Here is a 24,517-nt window from a genome sequence, read left to right on the forward strand (position 1 = left end):
GAGCAGCCGCAGTACGGTCTGAATACTGACAACGGAATTCTCATCCCCACACACACCCGTAGGAAAAAAGACCAGAATTTCACCCCGATATATAAAACTTTGTAGAGAAACATTAGTAAACAAAAGGTTTTAAGAGTCAGGAAAAACTATTTAAAAATCCTTGTGAAGTCATAGAAACCATTTCAATGTGAAACTTGTAAAATATCACCCTTATTTATTCTCTAGGCTTTTCTAGCAACATATGACTTTATCATAACATATCTGCAGAAATCTGATGATTAAGAAACAATAATTTTTCTTAAATGTAGTTATATAACGTCTGCCAGTTTGGAAAGTTGAGCTAAAGTCTCTTTACAGAGCAAAAAATTGCACACAATTTTCCACCTTTCTCTTCTGCTTCTCCACGCCGCTGGGGGTGCGCACACCGCAGTCTGGAGCGCCCGCGGTGCTGCTCGCTGCGCTCCAGCAACGGCATTCACAAAGAATTTGGAGCAATCCCAACCTCACCATCATTTTGAGGGGTTTCCCCTTTCAGAAAGTCATCATCTTCATCTTCAGAAGTACCCTGCATAAATTTAAAAGGATCAGTGACAGCAAAAAGATACTCCAGGTCTCTTAATTTCTGGCAGAAGTAATGAAAGCTGACATCAAAAAAGGTATTTCTAAAATCAATTCTGAAACGTTGCAATAATCCAATCTGCTAATCAAAATGTTATAGGAAAGTTTACGAAGTCACCAGTTAAAGCTACAACACCATGAAGTATTTTCCTTTTGTTATCACAGGAAGGAAAGACAAACGGAACGTTTGAAGAACTCAAAAATCTGACAATGGGACCGACTCCCCAGGAGCTTTAGGAGGATTTCAATCTCATAAAAGTTTAGTACACACATATGTACTACAAAAAGTTAATCCTCCAACAGAAGCAGCTGATAGAGATTGGGCAAAAGCTGAACTGCACGTTGATCAGGAAACATTACCCTTTTAATGGGTTTCTTCAGATTCTCAAGATCTTCAGCACTCAGCTCTTCCCAAAACTGATAAAAAGGATCAATAGTCTTCTTTGATCTGAAGGAGGAATTAAAACACAGAGAGAGTTAATGTATTCAGGAAAAATCGTATGTATTTCATTTTAATAATACAATATAAAAGGCTTGGCATTTCGATAGCCCTACATAGGGTTTTACAAACTATTAAATTAACCCCTACATAATCCCCAATTAATCCCACAAGGAAACAACTCCATTTTGCTGATAGGTAGAAATCACAACGGTTCACTTGAGGAGTTCTGATATAGTCGGGTCTCCTAATTCCCAGCTGGGTATTCTTAACAGCTACGTTATGCTCACAAATAAGCACAAATTTCTTCTGAATTTTTCGTATATTATATGGCTTCTTTAATAATTTCTCCTCCTAAGCAAGGTCTCCCTTCTGTGGAGACCATTTTTTTAAGAGACAAAAAAAACCCAGAATGGTGTCCTCTCACATTAAAAAGTGATTAAAGCATCACAGTGCTAAGCAGCTGAAAAGCTGCAAACAATCCACTATTTATTAAAAAAGCAAGATATTTAAAATCAGCTGAAGTCTCCAATCAAGAAGCAATGCACTCAAGGTGCATAAAACCAAGCCAACACAACAAAGAAATGACACAGCACCACCACAGCTCCAACAAAATATGTATTCACGTTAGGATATTTTAGAGGCTGCTTAAAACAAGGAAAACCAAAAGAAAAAGTGACCAAACATACTAACTAGATTTTCCAGGAAACTGGGTCCTGTTCCTTCTTCATTGCTATAAGTTACAGTGCGGGAAAATCGCAATTCAAAACTTTGACAATCTCTGTTTAAAACATGCAAGTGAAAAGCACTAAAGATCAGGGATGAAAGTGAACTGCAATAACACCGATGGTTTCTTGGTTTTTGTTCATTATTTTCTACAAGGCAGAAACAAGCTGATTATTTTCAAACTATACCTTTTGAGGATGTATGGATCAAAAGGGAAGAAACTGTCCAGTGGGTTAGTGCACGTCTGCACAAGGTCACCCCCGGTGCCGCTTCGAACAACGGGAATAAACTGCCTGTTGTTCCTCTCAATAATTGTGTAGCAGAATACCAACTGGTATTTCCTTTAAAAGGTAATAAATGAAAAGCATTTCTAGCACACAGAAAGAAGGGATTTCAGATTATATCAAAATACAAACTATATTTTTAACAAACATCACTTCTATGTTCCATTTTCCAAGCAATGTTGATTTTCAAGATAGCCACAAGGTCCAACACAAAGCAACTAGTTTCATAGTACTGTAGGATTTCATTGAAACTGAACCAGAAACAAACTCGTCACAGCTAGAATACGGGCAGTATTACACAAGTTGTCTCAGTTGATGCTCAATACCGTGCCTAACAAATCCCACGTTCCAAGTACTGTGCTGGTGTTACACACACACAGAGCTATCTATACTGAGCTGAAACTGAAACAAATGAGTAGGTACCTGGTAATGGCAGCAAACAAGTTCACAACAGAAGGTATACAAATCTTCAGGGGGTTCAGCTGACACATGACAATGCGCTCAAAATTTAAACTCTGCAGATAGGACAGACCTTGAAAACAAAAACAACTGACAAATATTGGTTATATAACACATAAGATGAACTTAATTTCTAAGAACGCCCAGTCTGAGCAGCCTGCCCTCTGCACAATACCACAGAAGCACATCTTAGGGTGCTCATTGGCAGCAGAGATCCAGCCCACACCACGTTCAGTAGAAAAGCTGCTCCAGGTAACAGTAACGTCTCACGGCTGTGAGGTCCTTCCAACACAGCCACTACACTCGTGCACCCCACAGGGACTGACAGAGGCAAAGGTCACCAAGAAAGATTACTAACTGAGGTCCACACTACAGTCAGAATTCAAACAGGCTCAGTAAGGGGGGCAGACACCAACGCTGAGCAGTTATCAGTGTTGTTTCCAACAGTGGGAGGGAAAAAAAAAGCCCGTTTAGCTTGGTAGCCCAACAGGTATACAGCACAACATAAACCGGCCACCCCGCACTTGACTGAACTGACCATTGCAAAACACATCAACAGCAAATGAAACACAATGCCGTCAAAATGTAATATACGCACCTTTCCTTAAGTTTCCATCCAAAAGTTGCTTATGACGGAAAATAAGCGTATAGAACACCGTCTGACATGTAGAATAAAACGGCCCGTGGAGAGCTACATCACAGTAAGCGTTCGCCCCCGCATCCTGATTATCAATGTATTTATGCAACCAGTTCACCAGGAGATCCAGGCATGCTTTGACTGTGCTATAACGGGGGGGAAAAGAAACATAAAAATAGCACCTGAAATGGTGTAGAAAAGATGTCAAACAAGTATTCAAGGATCCCAGTGGTTACAAAAACATCAGTAAGAAAACCTCAATGTAAAAAAGGAGATTCTGTTACAAGCTTTCTCCTTAACCTCAGCATAAAACGAATCAATGTATCAGTCCCCTACGATCCCCATCAGTGAAAGCACAAGATGCCAGAAGAGATAAAACCATTAACAGATGTTGTGACACACAGAGTAAACAATTAGAATCCTGGGCTACAGGTAGTACAGAGAGAGAAGCCTCCTACGTCCAACAAATAATTCCAGTATCAAATTAAGGTCAACGTTAAAGCCACCAAGCCCACCCTGAACAGCAAAATATGGAATGTGTACGTCAAAAAGAAGACACTCCCACCCATCTGCTAAGTATTTTAATCCATTTGTATCAAAAGGCTTGAACACTTGACTTCCCTGTCTCAGACCCTACATAAAATACCTAACACGGGGTGTTAAAAATATCTGCTTCTGAACATCAGATTCTGCCTGAAGTCAACACAACCTACCAATGCTCAGCCTTCCTTGGTAAGCCAAGCCTTAAACAGCAAGTCATGAATCCCTGCAATCATTAGTCTGCATCCTGTAAATGTAAAACTTTCCTGGAAACTTCAAGACAATACTGAAACAGTATTGTGGAAAGGACAAAGGAGACTATCGATACGGGCTTACTGGCAAAGCAGTGGGAAGAGCCGACCCACACTGTGTGTGCGCTGTGAATTCTGTACCTAGCCTCCGCAATCTTCAGAAATTGTTTGGCTATGCTCATATATCAAGACTTACACAACTGGAATAAATTTAGCTCTCGCCAAGAAGCTGCCAATATAACTCCCAGCAGTCTGCCTGATCACCGAAGGATTGTTTGGATCATGCAGCTTTTTCCAAAGATGGTCTAAAAATGCCTCAGCCAACGCCTGGAAACAAGACACATAGAAATCATGAGGGTTTGTGCCGATTACACTGTTTAAGCAACAGTTTTCTAATACTCAATTCCCACAATTGCCAAAGCCAAACCATTAAAAAATCTACCTATAACTATTCCTACGCATGACAGAAGAGCACTCTTTTCTGTGGCTTTTTCTGTATTTAGTTGTAAAAAGTAAACGGAATCAGAAGCCTGGGAAAAAGTCAGGAGCAGATTAATGTCAGGAGTGTTTACAAACAAGAGCAGTAAGAAGGTGAACATGAAGTGACTGTTCAGTGCCTCTTGTAGCAGAAGAGGTCAGGGACATCCAATGAAAATAGGGGGAAGCCCAATTTAAAGAAACAAAGGTAATTCTCCACCTTACATGGTTATATTGTGGAACTTTTTGCCACAGAAGTTCACGATGCCAAAATTCACATCAGTACAAAAAGCACAACATCATGACATATTTTCTCCTTGACTTTGTCTATCACGGGCCGTGACCGTGAAAAAACACGGCTCTGGCTCGGGAGGTCACCGGACAGCTGCTGGAGGCTGCGAGGGTATTCCAGCAAAGCACCGCCACGTGCTCTCCTCCTTCTGGTATTCTTTCCAACACATCCACTATCCACCCCTGTCAGAGACAGGGCATTAGCTTAGCTGGATCTTCAGCTATTCTTATGCAAAAAGCATGTGTGTTCTTATATTTATACAGTAAGAGAAAGAACCATACTTTGCTTGACAGAGAAGGGAGAATGGGGAAGGGGAGGAACAAACAGCAGACACCGATTGCAAACAGAAACACTAAGACGAACAGAATGTTTAAGATAGTTTTGGGATGCTGGAGCACTGCGTCTCAGGTTCAAGAGTCCAACTGGTTCTTGTAGAAGAGATCTGTTCACCAAGTTCCTGCACAACAGCTTAGATTCCATCTTTTTGCAGTTTATGAACAACATGGGAAGAACAAGCACATACAGAAAAACTTGAAGAAAGGATCAGAGAAGGAAAAGAAAGCAAAGATACTCATGAATTCTGATGTACTAACTCCAGACAAATGAAAGGTAATACCAGAATTACATCAGAAAACAACTATTTGCTGTAAAAACAAAAAAAAAAAAAATCCAAAAGGAGGATGCAGAAATGACAGAAGTTACTGAATTTTAAAAACAGCTTCTACTCACCAATTTAAAACTACAGATGTAAAACATGAAGTACTGTACGTGACACGAAGCATGGGTTGGTAAAATGAGCTTGTCAAAAACAGAAACCAGATCCCGATACAAATCCTTTGTCTTGTTGATATCAAGCTTATCTACACAACAAAAAAGAAGAGAACAAAATAAGCCATTTCATTTTTTTCCTGCCCTCGTGCTGTAGAAGTGGCATTTACATCCTTCTAAACCAGTAAGAGATATGTAAACACCACCAAGTTGACTTCTAGGCTTATCTGACATCTAAAATATATTTGTACTAATACCTTCCAGGACTTCAGTTCTACAGGTTTTTATGTTGGTGTCTATGTGTACACATACACATATAAAGCTGTCAGACACACAAACTCTGCAATAACGTGTTAATTCAGAAGAGCCAGAAGAAAACGCTAAGAAAAAAATTACCTGACTTACGTGAAGAAGATGCAGCAAAATAGTTTCTAAATATTCTGCTTTAAACATATAAATCTAAGAAATTCAAAGCCTTACTAAATGCCAGTGCAAGACAGGTTTTTCCTGCAACACAACAACTTGCTGTAGCAGTTCCAGTTGAATGACATGCCTGGTCTGGTTGTTTTAATCTAGTTCCAGCCCTGGTGGTTAGAAGGATCCTTAATTCTAATACTCGAAGCAATATAGTAGAGCAAATGATAAAACACTGTGGCTAACTGCAAAGTATTTCTGATCCTCTAAATTTTGTAGCACAGTGAAAAAAACCACATTTGGATACAGTGTCATATATATATTTAAAATGTCTGCAGCTAAAGACCAGTCCTTCAAAGCCAGAAATGCACCTCTGCATCCCCTGCCAGCAACAGTGCGCGGAGGCAGGAACAGGGACTGTAACTGCCCCCTGGCAGCAGCAGAAAGCAAGAATTCCTAGAAGAGGAATTTGCTCTTCTTACTTGTCAGCAAAACAACTAATCTGTTTATAGTTCAGGTGTTCTTACCATCCACATGGCAAACATCTTTAATATAGGAAAACAGGATGGTCATCAAAATATCAAGGCGCTCTGCAAGCGGATGGGCCATTCTCTCACTACTAGAAGAGACAATTGTGTTTCCTCTTCTTTCTTCATCCTCCTCCTGGCACACAAAATGGCAGTCAGGCAGCTTTTATACACACAACATCATAAACACAGCAAGTACAGGAAAAGTGAAACTAAATTTCTCCTTCAGTGATATGCTAAAGGTTTGTCTTGTTTTTAGAAAAGCAGTGTAAGCAGATTTATGTAAACTAAGCCAATCAGCATGAATTCTTTAATAAGCTTTTTGCATAGCTGCCGGTGTTTTCACACAACGAAGCACATCCGCTGCCATGTGCAGTGGGTATTTACATTCATGAAGCCAACACCTGAAGAACACATTCATTTGCCAGCTGTTCGGGTGTCAAGAGCTGCGCGCAGTACGGTAGCGAAGCAATAATGTAACGACAATTCCTACTCTTAGTTCACAGCCACCTCAAAAGTGAAAACTTAACCAAAAAAAACCAAACAACAACACAAACTTTTAGTAAAACAAGAAAGCCAACCATGTCAAAAAGTCCTTCCTCTGGAGACTTCTCCTCACTACCAGAGCTATTAGCAGTTTCTTCAGCATCTTCAATCTCTTGCTGTGGAGTACTAACCTGCAGTTGCAAACAAGAAATTAACTTTTCTAAGACTGTGACAACAACGTTAAACTTTTTTTAATTCTTTATATAAGAAATGACAACATAAGTAATTTCTAGACTAGATTTTGTCCTTGACTAAATAACCATTTTTAAAGGGAATTATGTGTAACACACACACTCCAAACTGCCTGAAGCTCTACCTCCAGAATACAAGCTTTCCCCACACTGTTACATGCTGAGGTTCTCCAAAATAAAACCCCTTCGTCATTCACAATTCTACCCCTCTTTTCTTAAGGCTGTGAATCTGATGATAAAGAAGATGGGTCACACAAAAAGCAGCACCGCTCTCTGCACACGAGCACCGACCACCGTGAAAGGGTTATTGTGCCTCTGGCACAGACGCCACGCAGGGTGTGACAGCACAAGCCATGCAGCTGCCCGCAGGTCCGGGAACACCGTCAGACGGGCAACAGAGCGTAAATTGGGTTGGTTTTATACTCGTGATCATGAGCACCACTGCAACATATTTTCTGTTGAGCTGAACACTGAAGCATATTTAATTTTTTACGCTTGTGTGTGTTTTAACAACAAGCTTCCCTAAAAAGTGATACAGAACAAACTTACATCCAACTTTAACAGCTTTTCAATAATAAGCTCCAGAATTTGAAGCCTCAGACTTGGAAGGTACACGGTAACTCGTAACAGGTTATGGACATAGCATTCCTGTAACACAAAATTAATTGATACCTATAATAACGTTAACAGAAAGTTCCATTTCTGCCAAGGATTTTTAGAAAACAAGCTCCTTAATTTATCTAAAGAGCCAAAAATAGGTTTAAACAGAATGTATTCAATCTAGAATAAATTAGTCTAAGCCAAACACTGTCTTCCAATTGTTAAACTGCATTATCAAGAACTTCTTAAACTACTACTTCCACGCAAATTTTTCCAACTATCTCTAGACAGAATGACTATAAATATTCTATAGGAAAAGTTATTCATTTCCCTAGGGGTTAATGTCTAAACTTTCTCTAGGAAAATTAAAACACGCGCATTCTTCACTGTATCTGCAAGCAGATCTAGTAGGACTGAAGTGAGACTGAATACATCTTTATTTCAGATCATTATAATACACCAGCAACAATCCCAAATTCCACAGGTAGGTCTCCTCAGAGTTGTTCTGATTACAGTTCAAACAGGTTAACGGACAAGTCCTGTGAGCGAGCATGTGTGCACCCTTGTATACACACACACACACACAAGATAATGTTGCGACTTTCATACAGCAAAACTGTCAAGTCCATACATAAAATGAGGTAAATTGCCATATTTAAGTAAACCATTGTCTCTTTGTGAATATGCATTATGACACAACCTTTAATTACATGAACATATATGATTTTTCCACAGGCCACCTGGCTCGTTCAGTACATCAAATAGATAGAGCGACTTTAATGAGAACGTATAAATAGGAAATAATTAACAACAATTCATGGACCATATTTTTATTACACTTAATTTGAACTTTGCCCCGAAAGCACGGTTATTAATTTCTTCACTACTTGCTCGTCACTGAGTTGCTAAATAAATAAATAAGAATTCTTCTCCTAACACCATGCGAGAGCCATCATCCCCTCGTTTTACAGATAGGGAACTGATGCCCAAAGTAACCTGGGTTAAAAAGAAGCGCAATCACAAAACTAGCAAGGCATACACAGACAGGGACTTCTCAGCACTTGATGAGTTTGAAACACAGCCTGAACTTGGCTGGTGAAGCAGGGCTCTGCCCTTCTGGAAAATAAAGTGCTGACATACCAAGTTGGAATAAGTAGATATAAAGATCACACGAGAGCCATAAACTGTTAAAAGTTTCCAGATTGTTTCTGACCATACATGAGCACTACACAAAAGATGTAATAAAACAACTTCACACCCTACACTAGTGGCAATTTGAATTTATCCTATAATGTCCACTGCTTTCTGTCTGCTTATCAATCCCCTGGTCTTCCGATTCACAATCCCCAGTTTTGAAAACAAACGAGACAGGCATCCTACCGTCTCCTTACTATACAACCCTGAGATTCAGCGCCAAAGAGGTCCCTCGTGTGCACTGATTAAGAAAGCAATCCTGTGGAAAAGATACGCAGTTATGTCATTAAAGATGAGCATAATGCTTATGCACAAGGAACTTAAGTACACTTGGACAACCTAATACTAAACAGGCACACCCATATGTATATTTACATGTATAAAAGTAACAAGAACCTTAACAATATGCTCAAAAATCTGCACTCAACACCACCAAATCAGTTGCCATATTATAGAGTATACTTATACATTAAAAAACAAATGAACAAATAAACAAAAATATTCCCAGGTCTTACCAGAGTTCTTTCTGATTTATTAATGAAAGGGAAGTTTTCCACAAGTATTGGCATGAGAAACTGTGGTGTCCTACAGTTAAAAAAAACACACACGAGAAATCCAACCCAAAAGTTATAGGTTATAATCACACGAGAAAATACTGAAGTTCCAGCACTCTGAAGATAGACTGACACAATCTTATTCCACAGTAACTTTATTTTAAGGTAAGCAATTGTATAAAATCTGTTTTTGCAAAGATCATCAAACAGAAAATAAGCTACAAACTTCCACTGTGGACTTGTCAGCAGCCACTTCAAATACGTGGCTATAAACATGACTTTCCCTACTTCCTATTTCCATTAACAGAATTGTCAGCTGCTGATGCCTATGGAAACTTCATGAGGATTGGATAAAGCACACCACCAGTTAGTGAATATTAGGAAAAAAGATGCAATGAAACTAAGTATTATACTTCCAATTAAGAGAAAAAAAATAGAACCAAACCAAACCCCACACAATTCATCAGTTCCCAAGATTTAAATCTGCAAGGAAAGGGCACACAAAGCCACAGGATCATATACTTACGAAGGAACATATCTTGCAACGGTTTGCAATGCTCTATGGCAAGTATTAAAGTTCTCAGAAAGGTCTAGAGAACAAAAAAAAGTACATTTGGTTAAAGAAAACTGAATCAGCAATCAGCAAGACCAGTTCATATCAACCGAACACCCTAAAGATTCCCAAGGAACTGCATCTGCCGAATGGCGGGGTTTATTGTTGTTTGCGTTTTTTGGGTTTGGTTTGTTTGTTTGTTCATTTTTGAAGTTGAACTTCCTTACTACCAAAATAAGCATGGAAAATAACTCCCAATAAAATTAATGGCATCACAATCAATAAACTCTGAGAGCACTGCAAACCCCAAGTTCAGGTACTGTAACGCGCTCTCATACTGAACACTAAGTGTGGAAACCAAAATTTAACCCACAATACACAAATATTTAGAAGATATGTTAAACCCCAGTTTGGAACTAGAAAAATATCTACCTAAAGATTATGCCTCATTTTCACAAAAGTCAAATAAACAAATAATTAGGCTTCCATAAGAGGCTTTTTTTAGCCAAACAGTGTCACAGGTAAACAGCAGAAGAGTAGTTGGGTCATCACAAGCAGAACTGAAATTTATTCCAGCGTTCAAGATAAGAAAACATGAAATTCTTGAAAGACATTTAGCCGTTTGTCTTATCAATAACCACACTAATTGTGCAGCACTTCTGTTAAAAATACCAATTGTATTTGAGCTTAACACGAGGCAGATGACAAAAAAAGCCTCAAGAATCCCCCAACCTATCTAGTTTTAGTTAGGTAAATAAAATGGAAATCAAACAACTCCTAATTTTTCTTTGGCTTTGAAACAATCTAGGATTAGGAATATTTTCCTGTTCCTACAGAACCTGCACCAACAGCAATGTTTTGAAAGTAAAAAAGCGTGGGTCACCATACCAACTTGAGTACAAGAAAGACTTTGACTTGGCAATTAAAGGATGTGATGTCTGTTCACGTTTTACACTACCTCAGCTAAATTAACTTTGTACAAAAGGAGCAACACACACTATATACTTCTTTAGTAAAGGTATTACAGCAGTACATGCCATACTGCCTTTATACTCACTTTCATCATCATCATCAGAATCTGAAATATCCACATCATCTTCTCTGACAGTTATTCGAGCTAGCAAAAAGTGAGATTATTATATCAAAATCGTACAAATCTTACAGGTTTCAATCCCAGATCAAACACACTCGATAACAGTACGCATCAGGACTAAAGCATCAAAATTGTCCACAAGACTTTCTAAATTGAGCAGAAGCTCATGAAAACACAGTTTCATTCACAGAACTAGGAGGTTCTCGAGACCATCTGACACAATCCTCACTGTAGCTCTGGTTCTTTAGTAACAACAACATTATCTAGTTCATCCTTTCCAATACACCTTCATAAATGAGGTCTGTATTAGCTACTAGAACATGCCTTCCAAAACCTAGGTGCAGAAAATTCTTTATCACAATTCAGCTATCCAAGTTAACAAAGTAATCAACAGGAAACACAAAACAACCCAGTTATTAATGGTATCACACGTTACAGTTGTACAGAATTTATCTAGTAAAGACATTTTTGAAGATTAAGAGAAAAGCAACATACGGGGGACAAACTGTGATACTATCATCCGGAGGCACGGCCTAAGATGGACAGTTTGTGCTGACACGAGATTGCCAAGAAAACCCAGGTATTCTTCCACCACCTCTCGGCTCCTCCTCAACCAGGGCAGCTTCTGAAACCAAGCAGAGACCAAAACGTCAAAGAAACATGTTTCGAGTACTATAGTCCTCATCTTCCCATATAACAAACAGATATTTACCAGCAAAATGCTGACCAGTTGTTCAAGGTCTTTGGTCAAATACACAACAGAAGCTCGAAATTCATGCAGCCAATTAATGATCTGGGCATCCTTGAAATAAGCAGAAAAAACAGATAACTATTCCAATAAACAGTATTACCTATTACTAGAAAACAACAAAAGCCTTAAAATAAAAAAGATTAAGACTGTAAACAGATATTTTATTCACATTAACATGCAAGGAATTTCTTTGTGTCCTCACCAATGAAAGATCTCAAATGCAAAAAGAAACGCACCCCAACTCCTAAACCAACAGCCTGCCTGGAAGACTTAAGTTAGACTGAGCAAAGCATGCAAACCTCAGAATATATTCAAAAGAAACAGCATTCAGTCTTAATCTTCTTTTTGCTCTAGTTCAAGCAGAAGTGACATTCAAGTATCACAGTATCACAGTATGTTTGGGATTGGAAGGGACCTCAAAAGCTCATCCAGTGCAATCCCCCTGCTGGAGCAGGAACACCCAGGTGAGGTCGCACAGGAACATGTCCAGGCGGGTTTGAATGTCTCCAGAGAAGGAGACTCCACAACCTCCCTGGGCAGCCTGGGCCAGTGTCTGTCACCCTTACTGAGAAGAAGTTTTTTCTCAAATTTAAGCGGAACCTCTTGTGTTCCAGCTTGATCCCATTACCCCTTGTCCTATCATTGTTTGCCACCGAGAAGAGCCTGGCTCCATCCTCATGGCACTCACCCTTTATATATTTATAAACATTAATGAGGTCCCCCCTTAGTCTCCTCTTCTCCAAACTAAAGAGCCCCAGCTCCCTCAGCCTTTCTTCATAAGGGAGGTGCTCCACTCCCTTCATCATCTTCGTTGCCCTGTGCTGGACCCTCTCCAGCAGTTCCCTGTCCTGCTGGAACTGAGGGCCCACAACTGGACACAATATTCCAGATGTGGTCTCACCAGGGCGGAGTAGAGGGGAAGGAGAACCTCTCTCGATCTACTAGCCACCCCCCTTGTAATACACCCCAAGTCTTGAAATAACAGACACACTGAAAGAGTAGCAAATTGACACAGAAAACTTTACACTGATTTTGACTGTAAACTCCGAAAGGCCTGCTAAAAATGAAGTATTTTAGAAGATGTCCTCTTTAAAGAGAAAAGGAACTTCATCTAGCATTATGATTCCCGCAGCATTCTTCTCGCAGCTTTGTTGTTTAATTAAAATGAAAACAAAGAAAAAAAGAAAAGAAAGCAAATGTGGTGGGTACACACAGCTATACAGAAGCATCGTGAAGCAAAAATTTTAGGTATAGCTACTTAATGCATTTGTACCTTACTGCTTAATTAAACAAGCTTTTAATGAGCAGAGAAGAAGGTAAAAATTCATGCAACTTAAAGGCTGTGAACGTAGGCGTGGTTTGATCTACAGAACACATCTGTAAAGACAAGCATCTGTGACCCGGAGTGACAGTATTTGGGACAAAGGCCCTGCCACAAAGCAAAAGGTTTCTCACTGCAGAGCAAAGATTCAGTAAGCACGAGACACCATTTATCAAGATCCCGCGTGTGATACACACACGCATTAAACAGACGATTGGGGTTTTTCCCAAGTAGAGTTTTAATTCTGACAGTTTCTACAAAGTAAAAAGCTGTTCAATGCAGCTAAACGTTTAAAGCAAAGGATCTGGGTAAGAGCCAGGATTACCTGTCTGACAATGATACACATCAGAACCCGCACTACCACAATTCTTACCTTTATGTCTGGATCTGACAGCTGATGCTTTAACAGCTCAAAATCTGTGGTCTCACCCTAGCAGGTGAAAGAAAAATGAGGAAATAGTCCTTCTTTTTTTTTTTCCCCCAGCAAAAGATAAATTTCATTAACACATGTGAACAACATAATATGGTTTGACAGTAACACGAAGAACAGGGGTGGGAGAACCCAACCCAGGCTGCAGCAGCAGTGACAGTGCTGGCCCTGAGTGACAACTGGAGCCACCAGCCACAGCGAGCTGCTCTCCCTGCTGACACAGCTGGGGCACCTCACACCCTCCAGGATGACCACAGAACCCCGGGCTGGCTGGGCTGCAGGACCTCCGTGGATCCCCAGCCCCACTGCTCATGCAGGGTCACAGAGCAGATCACACAGGTGGGTCCAGGCGGTTTGAATGTCTCAGAGAAGGAGACTCCACACCCGCTCTGGGCAGCCTGGGCCAGGCTCTGGCACCTCCCAGCAAACAAGTTTCTCCTCATGTCCAGATGGAGCCTCCTGCGTTTCAGTCTGTGCCCGTTGCCCCTCACCCTGGCCTTGGGCACCACTGAACAGTCTGGTCCATCCTCTGACACCCACCCTGAGATACCTATAAACGTTGACGAGATCCCTCTCAGCTCCTCTTCTCCAGCCTTTACACCCGTGACTGGGGGAGATCTCTACACTGGCACTCCCCCACAGCTTTCAGCTGCTTCAGGTTTCGCCCTTTGCCCAGACGCGGTTTGTGTGTGAGGACACGAGGCGCAGGGTCCCCGGCGCAGCCCGCGGGCACGGGATGGGACGGGTGTCCCGCTCACCTTCTGGTACTTGAGCAAGATGTCGGTGAGCGTCCCGCCGAACCGCACGGTCTTCCTGGGCGGGGAGCTGATGAACTCGTCCCCCCCCAGCATGGCCGCGGCCTGAGGGAAGGCGAAGCCGCGTGGGCACCCGCGGGCCAAGCCCCGAGCGCCCGGCCCGGCCCGGCCCGGCCCAGCCCGGGGGTCCCACCGCGTCCCCGGCCTGGGCGGACGGGCAGGGGCCGCCCCCGCCCCGCGCTCCGGGATCGGGATCGGGATCGGGATCGGGCCGCCCCGCTCCCAATTCCCTTCCCGCCTTTGCCTCGCGCTGCCGGCAGCGCGCTCCCTGCTAGCGGGGCCGGCGCCGCCGCGCGCCGCGCTCCTCACGCGCTACCCGCCCGCGCCGCCACATGCCGCTCCCGGGCGGAAAGAGAACGGGGCGCCCCGCCGGAAGCGGGCTGCGCTCCTCCCCTCGCACCACAGAGAGGCACGGATAGAAGGGCCGCGGTTTCTCTGGCCCCGCCGTCCGTGGTGCCGGCGGACCCAAGGCTATCGGACGGGCGGTGCTGGAAAGCGCTGTGTGAACAGTGCGAACAATACGTGCGCTGGACGGCTGTAGGGACTGCTCCTCCGCCCAAAACATCCTGCGTACACACACACAGATGTGAAGAAAAGCATTATCTGCGTTTATTTCCAAGGCCAGGGCGGGTTTTTTTCTTAATTTTGTTGTTTGTTTGAACACCCACCAGCTGACTGTGTTAAAGGATGCAGCTGCTTACAGATCACAGAATTCAAAAGGAATTACACATTAAATACCTAAAAGCCTCCAACAACTTTTAGAGCAACTTGGATAAGCATGAATGGAAACATGTATTTTTCACGCTGACTTTCAGTAACGTTCAATGTGCTCAAAACTTGTTAGAATTCAGTTGAACACACGGTGTGCGTTGCTCCAGTTCTCATGAATACGATGTTTGACCCCAGCCCTCTTACCCAGCTGTCCAGACTGGCCTGTTCTCCGCACAAGCTGCTACTGCACTAACGATCTCCCTTCCAGAAGTCACACCGAACAGATTTTTGTAGAATTGACGAATAATTTGATTTCTCTCTGGAGAAGACATTCCCATTTAACAAAAGTAGCCCACACATACCACATTTAAACCTTATTTGGACACAGTCTACATCTAAAGAGTCTCACAAGAAGCATTTAAACCTAGTTCCAAATCCAGGGTTTGGGTTTTTTTTTCCTTTACTGGCATCCGGGGTGCAGGTTTAGAGCTGGTTTTAAGGCTTAAACAGCTACCAAACACTCCTGTGTAATCACACGCCCGTAGGCGGAGTTCAGTAATTTGCAATTCTGGGCGTCTGCGGCGCTGTCCTGGAAAGAATTCCAGCTCCAGATGCAAATCCCACGTTCCCCTCCAGCGGACTTTGTGCCGCCCAGAGCTCCAGGTGATAAGGATGCCAGGAGAATGAAATAGTGTTAAATATTGGTTAATGTTTAACTGGTAATAATTCAGCCGCCCGTTTCTATTTATTATGAGCCTTTAGACCATATGAAACAGGAACTGGTTTGCATCTTCAAAAGGAAAGGATTGCAGCTCTCAAGTTACCATTGCTCCACAGCAAACACTTTTTATCTCATTTTTTAGACACACCACACTAGGAACATTCTAGAGCCTCTCTGCGATTAACATCCCCCTTTGCTGATGGCTCAGCTCCTACAGTCAATTTTTTAAAACATACCTACTGCTCATAACGGTAAATGTTTGAATGCCATGCAATTTTTGAGTGAAGTTGCAACAGCCAGCGAGATTCTAGCTACCATCTCATGCAACAATCATTAAGAATTTATATTGGATTTAAGATTAATTACATTGTAATCTACAGTGAACGCAGCGACCTGCTTGATTCACTCCACTAATTATAATTGCAACACTAGATCCACTTTTTCTTTTTTCCCAGCAGGCTAAATCTGTGGATAGCTGCACATAAAAGTTTTGGCTTAATTTAGAGCTGCTACAAATCACTCCACTTATATTTCCACAAGTGAATCTGTGGGGAATCAGAAAAAGCAATTAACCTCTGTTCAGAACAATGAAATGATGAACAGTGAGCTATAGGTCTTATAGAAGGAGTCTGTCTGCCTTTTGTGTTTACGTCAGCCCATAGTCCCAACACGGTGGCGTCACATTGCGGTTCCTCCAAAAGGCGGAAAAAATTGTACACGCCTCCTAAAAGAAGAAATTACATTACAGACCTTCAAGTTCATCTAATCTTGCTGGAAAACTAAGAACATTTGGAAAACATCTAGAAATTAGAATAGGCATAGAAAGGCAGAGTTACTTCAGTAATTCACAAGAGAACACTGATAGACTTTAAGAGCTCACAAGGAAGTAGAGCCACAGCATTCTCAGTAAATATTTTCCTCCAGTATTCAGTGAGGTGTGGCACAGAAACAAGCGTACGCTAAAATTTTAAGACCTACTCATATTTGTGCATGGTGGGCTCAGCTCTCAGAGTCAGCTCAAAAACACAGGAACCCATGAGGAATCTCTCCACACAAGAATTTTACGTATCAACAACTTTAATAAAAATCTTTTCCCAGGTGCTACTTCTCAGTTACATCTAAATGTAAATTTGTTACTATAATACATCAGAGTATCTGTTAATCAACAGGGTGGGGTTTTTTGCGTGGTGTTCCCCCCACCCCAAATCCTTCAGCATTCGGAAGATAACTCCCAATGTCACTGGACCAAAAACGCCTCTTCTTAGAGTCATCACACTACATCATTTGCAACTATGAAGAATGTACGGGTATGAAAACATCACTGGTTTTACTTGTCTACATATAAAATCTCAAATTCCAAGTTATTCCAAAATAATGATGCAACTTTACAAGAGTCACTGTAAATTGTGTATTTACACTATAAACAACTTCTACTACATTCGCAACTTCGCATCAGTATTTTAACGCAGGTATTTTAAAAGCACCCTTACAAACAAAAGTATTGCACTGGTATCATAAAAATTCACAGTAAGTTTAACTTTCAAACTTTGGTAAAACAGTGCAAGAGCTTTTCATTGTGCAAGAGCTTTTCATCCAAACATTCCCAGGTTAATAAAAATAATAATAATAATAATAAAATCTATATTACATGCTGCAGTGATTTCTGTGAATCAGGATTGCGTCTTTTTTAGCTCTTATTTCTTAAGAGAACTAATTTATGTTTTGAAATGGTAGAAAAAAGAAAAAACACACAAAAAACTATTCAGTCCAACACTGAAACAGGTTCATTTGGCAGAGATACGGCTCCATGTGTCCATTTGATGCAGAGTCCACAACGGCTGCAGAGATTATTTAATCACGAGGGAATCCTATTTCATTGAGCAGGGAATTCTCTTTCCACAATTTGCAGTACTTCCCCACCTTCAGAGGCAGTAACATGGGTAGTCGTGTCTTCAACAGACCCTGAAGATAATACATGAAGAAAATATTACTCCAAAATAGTCTTAGAACAAATAGTCATATAAAACCAAACTGTTATTTGAAGTCAGTCTTAAAAGTGTGACTGTGTGGACCTCTAGAATATTTTATACTCTGCGTCTCTTTTCAGGTCCAAGGATCCTACTCTACTTGTTATTCCTTTAATATCATTCATTCCATATCTTGAAAATTCTCACCCTTCTCACCCACTTCTACTTTATAGTTTTTAAGATGGGAAATCAGAACAGCATGCAGCATCCCATTAATACCTTCAGAAAGTGATTAGTGCCAAGAACCAGAAAATTATCCAAGTGACAAAAATGCACAAATGGTTTCTGTAAAGAAACCTCCTTACTAAGGCAACAGTTAACTTTCCAAATGTTTGCACTTTTTTGCTTTTAATTTAATGTTAAGCAAAAATGTGAAGTTAATGGCTCTGGGAGCTCTGCTAGTGGACAGTGGGGCAGGGTTGGGTTGGTGGTTGGTGGTGGTTTTTTGGGTTTGGTTTTTTTTGTGGTGGTGTTTTTTTCCCCTCCTCTCTCTCTCTCTCTCTCTCGACAACATCTGCCCAAACGTGTTTAACCCGTTTGGTTAAGGTCATAAATATCTCCAGATGGGGACAGAATTTGGTCTATCGGTAATGCATTATGTGATTCAGATGGTTGTTTATGAGTAGACATAAAGTACTTCAGACGAGCTTTCTTCAAAAGGGAACGCCAAATTATCTTTCGAGGTGCAACCATTTGTTACCCTTTTTTTACCGTGAAAGCTAAAATCAGAGAGTTCACGTTGCAATGTGCAACAGCGCTCCCCCTGTCTTGGTTCCTTCTGAATTACAATTACTAACGCAATTGTACTGAACTTTGTTTACTGTAGCATTAGAAGCTGCTGTTTACTTGGGAGAGCCTGTAATAAATCACTCCATACATCTGCCCCTGTAGTTAATAATAAACCACACGTTATTTCCAACTAACATTAGTAACATGTAAGATTTGAAATATTAAACAATAACGGATAACTTTCACTACTATAAGTTTATTACAGCAAAATACACACCTATGTATGCATGTTGAAAGTAGAACCATCTACAGAGATAGCATATTATCTACTGAACTCAATACCTACAATTGCCAAAAATCTTTAGATGAAAAAGGTAAGACATAGTCACTTATCACATGTCGTTTCTTCCCTGAAAATATGGATCTCTGTCAGTTCTACATCCATTTCAGGAAAAAAGTCTAAAGAGGAGAATGACTCATTTTCAACAGCCGGTTTTCTAATTGCAGGTATAAGTTAATAATAAACTAAACAGCAGCAACAACTCTCCTAGAGCTGTATTGCTGCTGTTCTTATTTCTTCGACAAGTTTTCTTTTAGGAAATAGTTCTCTATACTGCATCTCCCTACTGTTAGGACTTCCTCTCAAGATAACCACATGGCTTTCATGAAAGAAGACTATGAACTTTTCTGTGAACCAAGAGCAGCTTCAAAATGCAGTTCCTTCAGAAAAGGATTTTACATAGTGAAGTGAAAGTTGACCTTTTTTTTTCCCACTTAAGGCTTTAAGCTTGTTTTTCTTCCTAAACACACACACTGCACTCATGAACACACTAGGGACATCCTGAAAAGCTTGACGATCTTCAACAATGCTTCAAAGTCGGACCTAAACACTTGCTTTGCACATGGGACAGTAGCACATGTTTTTCAGATGACTGAGGTTCAAGACGAGCAGTTTAACGATTGCATTTATAAGTTTCAAACTATTATCTGCAACTCTGCCACAAAGTTAATACAAGTCACCATTGCACTTTTTCTGTTGTTGTTCTCCAAGAAAGCAGCATTTCATGTTGCTAAAGAGGGAGTTTCCCTCACCAGAGCTCATGTGGGCAGCGGTTAATGGCTCTTTCATTTCTCCATGCTCACCTCTGGCAGACACACAGAGTTACTGCCAGGATGGGTCAGGAGCACACCTGCGACCTGACAGACCCCACAGCACACCCCTGTGCCAACCCACAGACCCCACAGATCCCACAGCACCCCCTGTGCCAACCCACAGACCACACAGCACCCCCTGTGCCAACACACAGACCCCACAGCACCCCCTGTGCCAACCCACAGACCCCACAGCACCCCCTGTGCCAACCCACAGACCCCACAGCACCCCCTGTGCCAACCCACTGACCCCACAGCACCCCCTGTGCCAACCCACTGACCCCACAGCACCCCCTGTGCCAACCCACTGACCCCACAGCACCCCCTGTGCCAACCCACTGATCCCACAGACCCCACAGCACCCCCCTGTGCCAACACACTGATCCCACAGACGCCACAGCACCCCCTGTGCCAACCCACTGACCCCACAGCACCCCCTGTGCCAACCCACAGACCCCACAGCACCCCCTGTGCCAACCCACAGACCCCACAGCACCCCCCTGTGCCAACCCACAGACCCCACAGCACCCCCTTGTGCCAACCCACAGACCCCACAGCACCCCCCTGTGCCAACCCACTGATCCCACAGACTCCACAGCACCCCCTGTGCCAACCCACTGATCCCACAGACCCCACAGCACACCCCTGTGCCAACCCACTGATCTCACAGACCCCACAGCACCCCCTGTGCCAACCCACAGACCCCACAGCACCCCCTGTGCCAACCCACAGACCCCACAGCACCCCCTTGTGCCAACCCACAGACCCCACAGCACCCCCTTGTGCCAACCCACAGACCCCACAGCACCCCCCTGTGCCAACCCACTGATCCCACAGACCCCACAGCACCCCCTGTGCCAACCCACTGATCCCACAGACCCCACAGCACCCCCCTGTGCCAACCCACTGATCCCACAGACCCCACAGCACCCCCTGTGCCAACCCACTGATCCCACAGACCCCACAGCACCCCCTGTGCCAACCCACTGATCCCACAGACCCCACAGCACCCCCTGTGCCAACGCACTGATCCCACAGACCCCACAGCACCCCCTGTGCCAACACACTGATCTCACAGACCCCACAGCACCCCCTGTGCCAACCCACTGATCCCACAGACCCCACAGCACCCCCTGTGCCAACGCACTGATCCCACAGACCCCACAGCACCCCCTGTGCCAACCCACTGATCCCACAGACCCCACAGCACCCCCTGTGCCAACGCACTGATCCCACAGACCCCACAGCACCCCCTGTGCCAACACACTGATCTCACAGACCCCACAGCACCCCCTTGTGCCAACCCACAGACCCCACAGCACCCCCTTGTGCCAACCCACTGATCCCACAGACCCCACAGCACCCCCTGTGCCAACCCACAGACCCCACAGCACCCCCTTGTGCCAACCCACTGATCCCACAGACCCCACAGCACCCCCTGTGCCAACCCACCGCGCTCACCCGCTTCACCCCGCCGGGCTCTTCCAGCCCCAGACACCTACAGGAACCACGTTCCCTGCCTGCCCCCCCCCGGGCCATCTCTCTCCCTCCATTTCTTTCACCGCCAGACCTGAGAAAGGTTCTTTTTTCTTTTTTAACCCGTCGGCTGCGAGCGAGTGGTTTAACACAACTTTGTCTAGAAGCTGAGAAAACTCTCTCCCACCCCAGCCTCCCTTCCAGCGGTGACACGCCCTGGACCCCGCGGCCCCGGCCTCCCCGCTCTCACCTGCCGCCGTCGGCGGGGCGGCCCCGCGGGCCCCGGGCGCGCTGCAGCTCCAGCTCGGCGGCGGCGGCGCGGGAGCGCGGCCCGGGCGCCAAGGCGGAGGAGAGGCGGCGGCTCAGGCCGTGCACCAGCCCCCGCAGCAGGCTGTCCCCGCGGCCCTTGGGCGGCGCCAGCCCCACGTCGTCGCGCAGCTCCTCCGGCGGCACCTCCAGGTTGCCCGCGTACCAGAACACCCACCAGATGAGGCTGAGGAAGATGCCGATGCCGCCCGCGTAGATGAGCAGGTCGGAGAAGAACACGTCGGCGAACACGCCGGCCAGCAGCACCGCCAGCCCCAGCGCGTCGAAGGCCAGCGCCAGCCAGAAGGCGGCCACGCAGCGGCCCAGCCCGCCGGGGGCCGCCATCTCGGGGCACCGGCGGCGGCAGCAGCGGCCGCACCGCCGCCTCGGGCCGGCCGCACCTGAGGGGCCGGCCAGGCCACGCCCCGCCGCTCGCACCTGCGCGCGGGGCCACGCCCCCTCCGGAGGGGCTCTGGCCACGCCCCCCGGCCGCTGGGGGGAAGGCAGGAGGGGCCGCCGCCCTCACGGTCCCGTCGCTGCCGGGACCTTCCCTCAGCCGCTCCGGGCGTGGCTGACACGCTGTTCGCCGAGACTCGGTTCCCGCAGTCGGCCTCTCCCCGGCAGCGGCGTTGGGCAACGCCTGACAGGCCCCTTCCTCCAGGGCTCGCTTTGTGAGGGAGGCTGGTCTGCAGCGGCAGCCCTTGCAGGTGGTGGTGGCCGCCATTGCACAGGTGAGCTGAGGCAGCTGTGCCCGTTCAACTGCTCCCAGGTGCGGGAGGGTGAGGGCTCTGCCTTGGTTTGCTCGCACACCCTGGGAGGCTGCACTTCAGGAAAGGCGTCGAGGTGAGAGCACACACTGGAGACTCCACGAGCAGGCAGCTCTTGGTAGGCAGAGATTTGCAAGATGATTATAATGTGCATCTGCAAAGTCATATAGATCGCATGCTCGAAGAGAGGAGTTAGAATACAACTACAAGTCAACAAGCAGGAAACTAGTTGTGAATACGAGATGCAAAATCCAGCAAGTAAAGCAGTTATACAAAAGGCAAGGTCCATATTTCCGTCGACTCGTGCGTCGGTTGATGAGCTGGTCCTTGTCTGTAGGCACTCCCAGGTCCTCGGCAGAACTGCATTGGCTGTAGGCTCTCCTGCGCACACTCTCACAGGCCTCGTATCCAACAGTTTGTATAACGATGGGTGAGCCGTGCTGTTCTGGTAACGAGAAATGTCAAACCAATGGCAAGTCTGACAAGCCTAGGAGCATGTGCAGCTTCCATGTGTTTGTGGAAGTACAGCATGCCAAGAACCACGCTGCTGAACACGACTAATTCTCCCATGACAGGGAGTGCAATTGGCTTACTCTAATAAAACTACACACTCAATTCCTGCCATAGTGCTTGGTTTGCTTATTGCTCCTGCCGAACATTGAGGTCAAGACTGGGTGAAGCCGCTTCTTCATTCGTGACTGCCCATGTTACTGACATTATTCCATAAAATGTGTCCTTAGGAAATCACAAGCTTAAATCACCTCAAAAAGAAAAAAGTTAAAATTATTCTAAGTACTTCATCACTAAAATATCTTTCATTTTGAAACCTAATACCACTTCTACATTGGGAAGAATTATGGTACTAAAAAGCCTATACTGCTATTCTTCCTGATTATTTTAAAGTACCTTTTGGATTTTAAAGTTTAAACCTAGCTTCCATAAAATAACCATGGTTCTACTCCTGCCTCACATTATGCTGTTAAACAACCTTTTAACTTTTGTCCCTCTCAGAAGCATAAGAGATAATGTACCAGTTGTCCAAGATTCAGTGAGGGTTATACACCTGCTTAGTTGGAGGGGGAGGGTGGGGGCTTCATTAGAGTGGCTCTTAGGAAGTCCAGATAATTTTAAAATTACATACTTAATCCTTACAGCCACAGGAATTCTAATAATCATATACAACCCTATAAGAAGTAATCATGACAGTTTTGCTTAATCTGAAGATTAACAGAGAAGGCAGATCTAATTACAATAGTATAACAAATACTGAGAGAATTTTAAATAGAAATCAGTATAAATAGTCTTAACTCAGATTTTGTGGAAGAAGAGCTATTAAAGTCATGGTTCTAGCCCTGCAGCACTCTTACTGTGTGCACCAAACTTACCTCCCCCTAGGGCCCAAGATGTAATTAACTCCTACAAAATGAGTTCATGAACAAGTTCCTATTATCTTTCTGCATCTCTCCTGCCAAGACTTCGGTTTGACAGTATTCCGATATTTGCTTTATTAGTAGCTGTTATTCTTCCCAGTAACGCTGAATGCAAGGGCTAATCTGAAATGAAAGTTAAAAATGCGGTGATTTCTAGAGCAGAAGCTTGCAGACCAGCTACAGCCATCAACTAGTCTGTGGGGTTTTTTCTATACATGGTATTTTACTTCCGTGTTTATCTGTTCGTGGAAATTCATCTTTCAGCAGGACCTTAATATTTTTCAAAACAAGACGCTGTTGAAGTTCCTAAAGCATTGAATATGTCTCAAATTGATTATTTTTTTAAAAAAAGCACCCAGCCATATAAATCAGAGTTAATGTAGTTTCTAAGTTTTTCCTCTCTTGCAAAAGGAGTTCAGCAGACTTTCGGGGGGTGGGAAAGGCACTCCATCTGCACTAGAATAATAGCTGCAAGGGAGCTGCACTAGGTTGTTGCACCGTAGTAGTTTTAATTGCTAATACTTACTGCAGTCTTTCAAAAGACTTGCTTCCTGACTCCATTTTATGTCTGTGAAGAACATGAGTTAGTTCCCACTTTAGTACAAATGTGGAGAGCAAATGAGCAATATAAAAATCAATTCTAGTCAAAACCATCACTACTAAATATTTTGGTACTGTCTTTATAGTGTCTTTCAAATAAAAGCAAAGATTCCTTGCA

General features: G+C 43.9%; 2 protein-coding genes across 4 annotated transcripts; both read right to left on the reverse strand.

The window, feature by feature from the left end:
- Positions 1 to 194: 194 nt before the first annotated feature.
- Positions 195 to 14,847, reverse strand: RRN3 (RRN3 homolog, RNA polymerase I transcription factor). 3 transcript variants are annotated; one of them, XM_065030400.1, is made up of 17 exons: positions 14,424 to 14,846; positions 13,609 to 13,665; positions 11,876 to 11,965; positions 11,659 to 11,788; positions 11,128 to 11,187; positions 10,044 to 10,107; positions 9,479 to 9,548; positions 7,719 to 7,817; positions 7,014 to 7,109; positions 6,433 to 6,595; positions 5,453 to 5,583; positions 4,151 to 4,281; positions 3,125 to 3,309; positions 2,491 to 2,599; positions 1,972 to 2,124; positions 979 to 1,066; positions 195 to 565 (listed from the first exon to the last, which is right to left on the reverse strand). In XM_065030400.1, exons 1-17 carry the CDS (start codon positions 14,514 to 14,516, stop codon positions 476 to 478), a joined length of 1,809 nt encoding a protein of 602 aa, XP_064886472.1. In that variant the 5' UTR covers positions 14,517 to 14,846; the 3' UTR covers positions 195 to 475. The 3 variants fall into 3 exon arrangements, with proteins under 3 accessions (XP_064886472.1, XP_064886473.1, XP_064886474.1); XM_065030401.1 differs by having other exon boundaries at positions 6,433 to 6,568; positions 14,424 to 14,844; XM_065030402.1 differs by lacking the exon at positions 13,609 to 13,665 and having other exon boundaries at positions 14,424 to 14,847.
- Positions 14,848 to 16,971: 2,124 nt separating this feature from the next.
- On the reverse strand, positions 16,972 to 22,052 carry LOC135575463 (transmembrane protein 238-like). Its single transcript, XM_065030422.1, has 2 exons — positions 21,547 to 22,052; positions 16,972 to 17,874 (listed from the first exon to the last, which is right to left on the reverse strand). Exons 1-2 carry the CDS (start codon positions 21,945 to 21,947, stop codon positions 17,865 to 17,867), a joined length of 411 nt encoding a protein of 136 aa, XP_064886494.1. The 5' UTR covers positions 21,948 to 22,052; the 3' UTR covers positions 16,972 to 17,864.
- Positions 22,053 to 24,517: the final 2,465 nt, after the last annotated feature.

The sequence above is a fragment of the Columba livia genome, chromosome 15 (assembly GCF_036013475.1).
Source record: "Columba livia isolate bColLiv1 breed racing homer chromosome 15, bColLiv1.pat.W.v2, whole genome shotgun sequence".
Lineage (NCBI taxonomy): Eukaryota > Metazoa > Chordata > Aves > Columbiformes > Columbidae > Columba > Columba livia.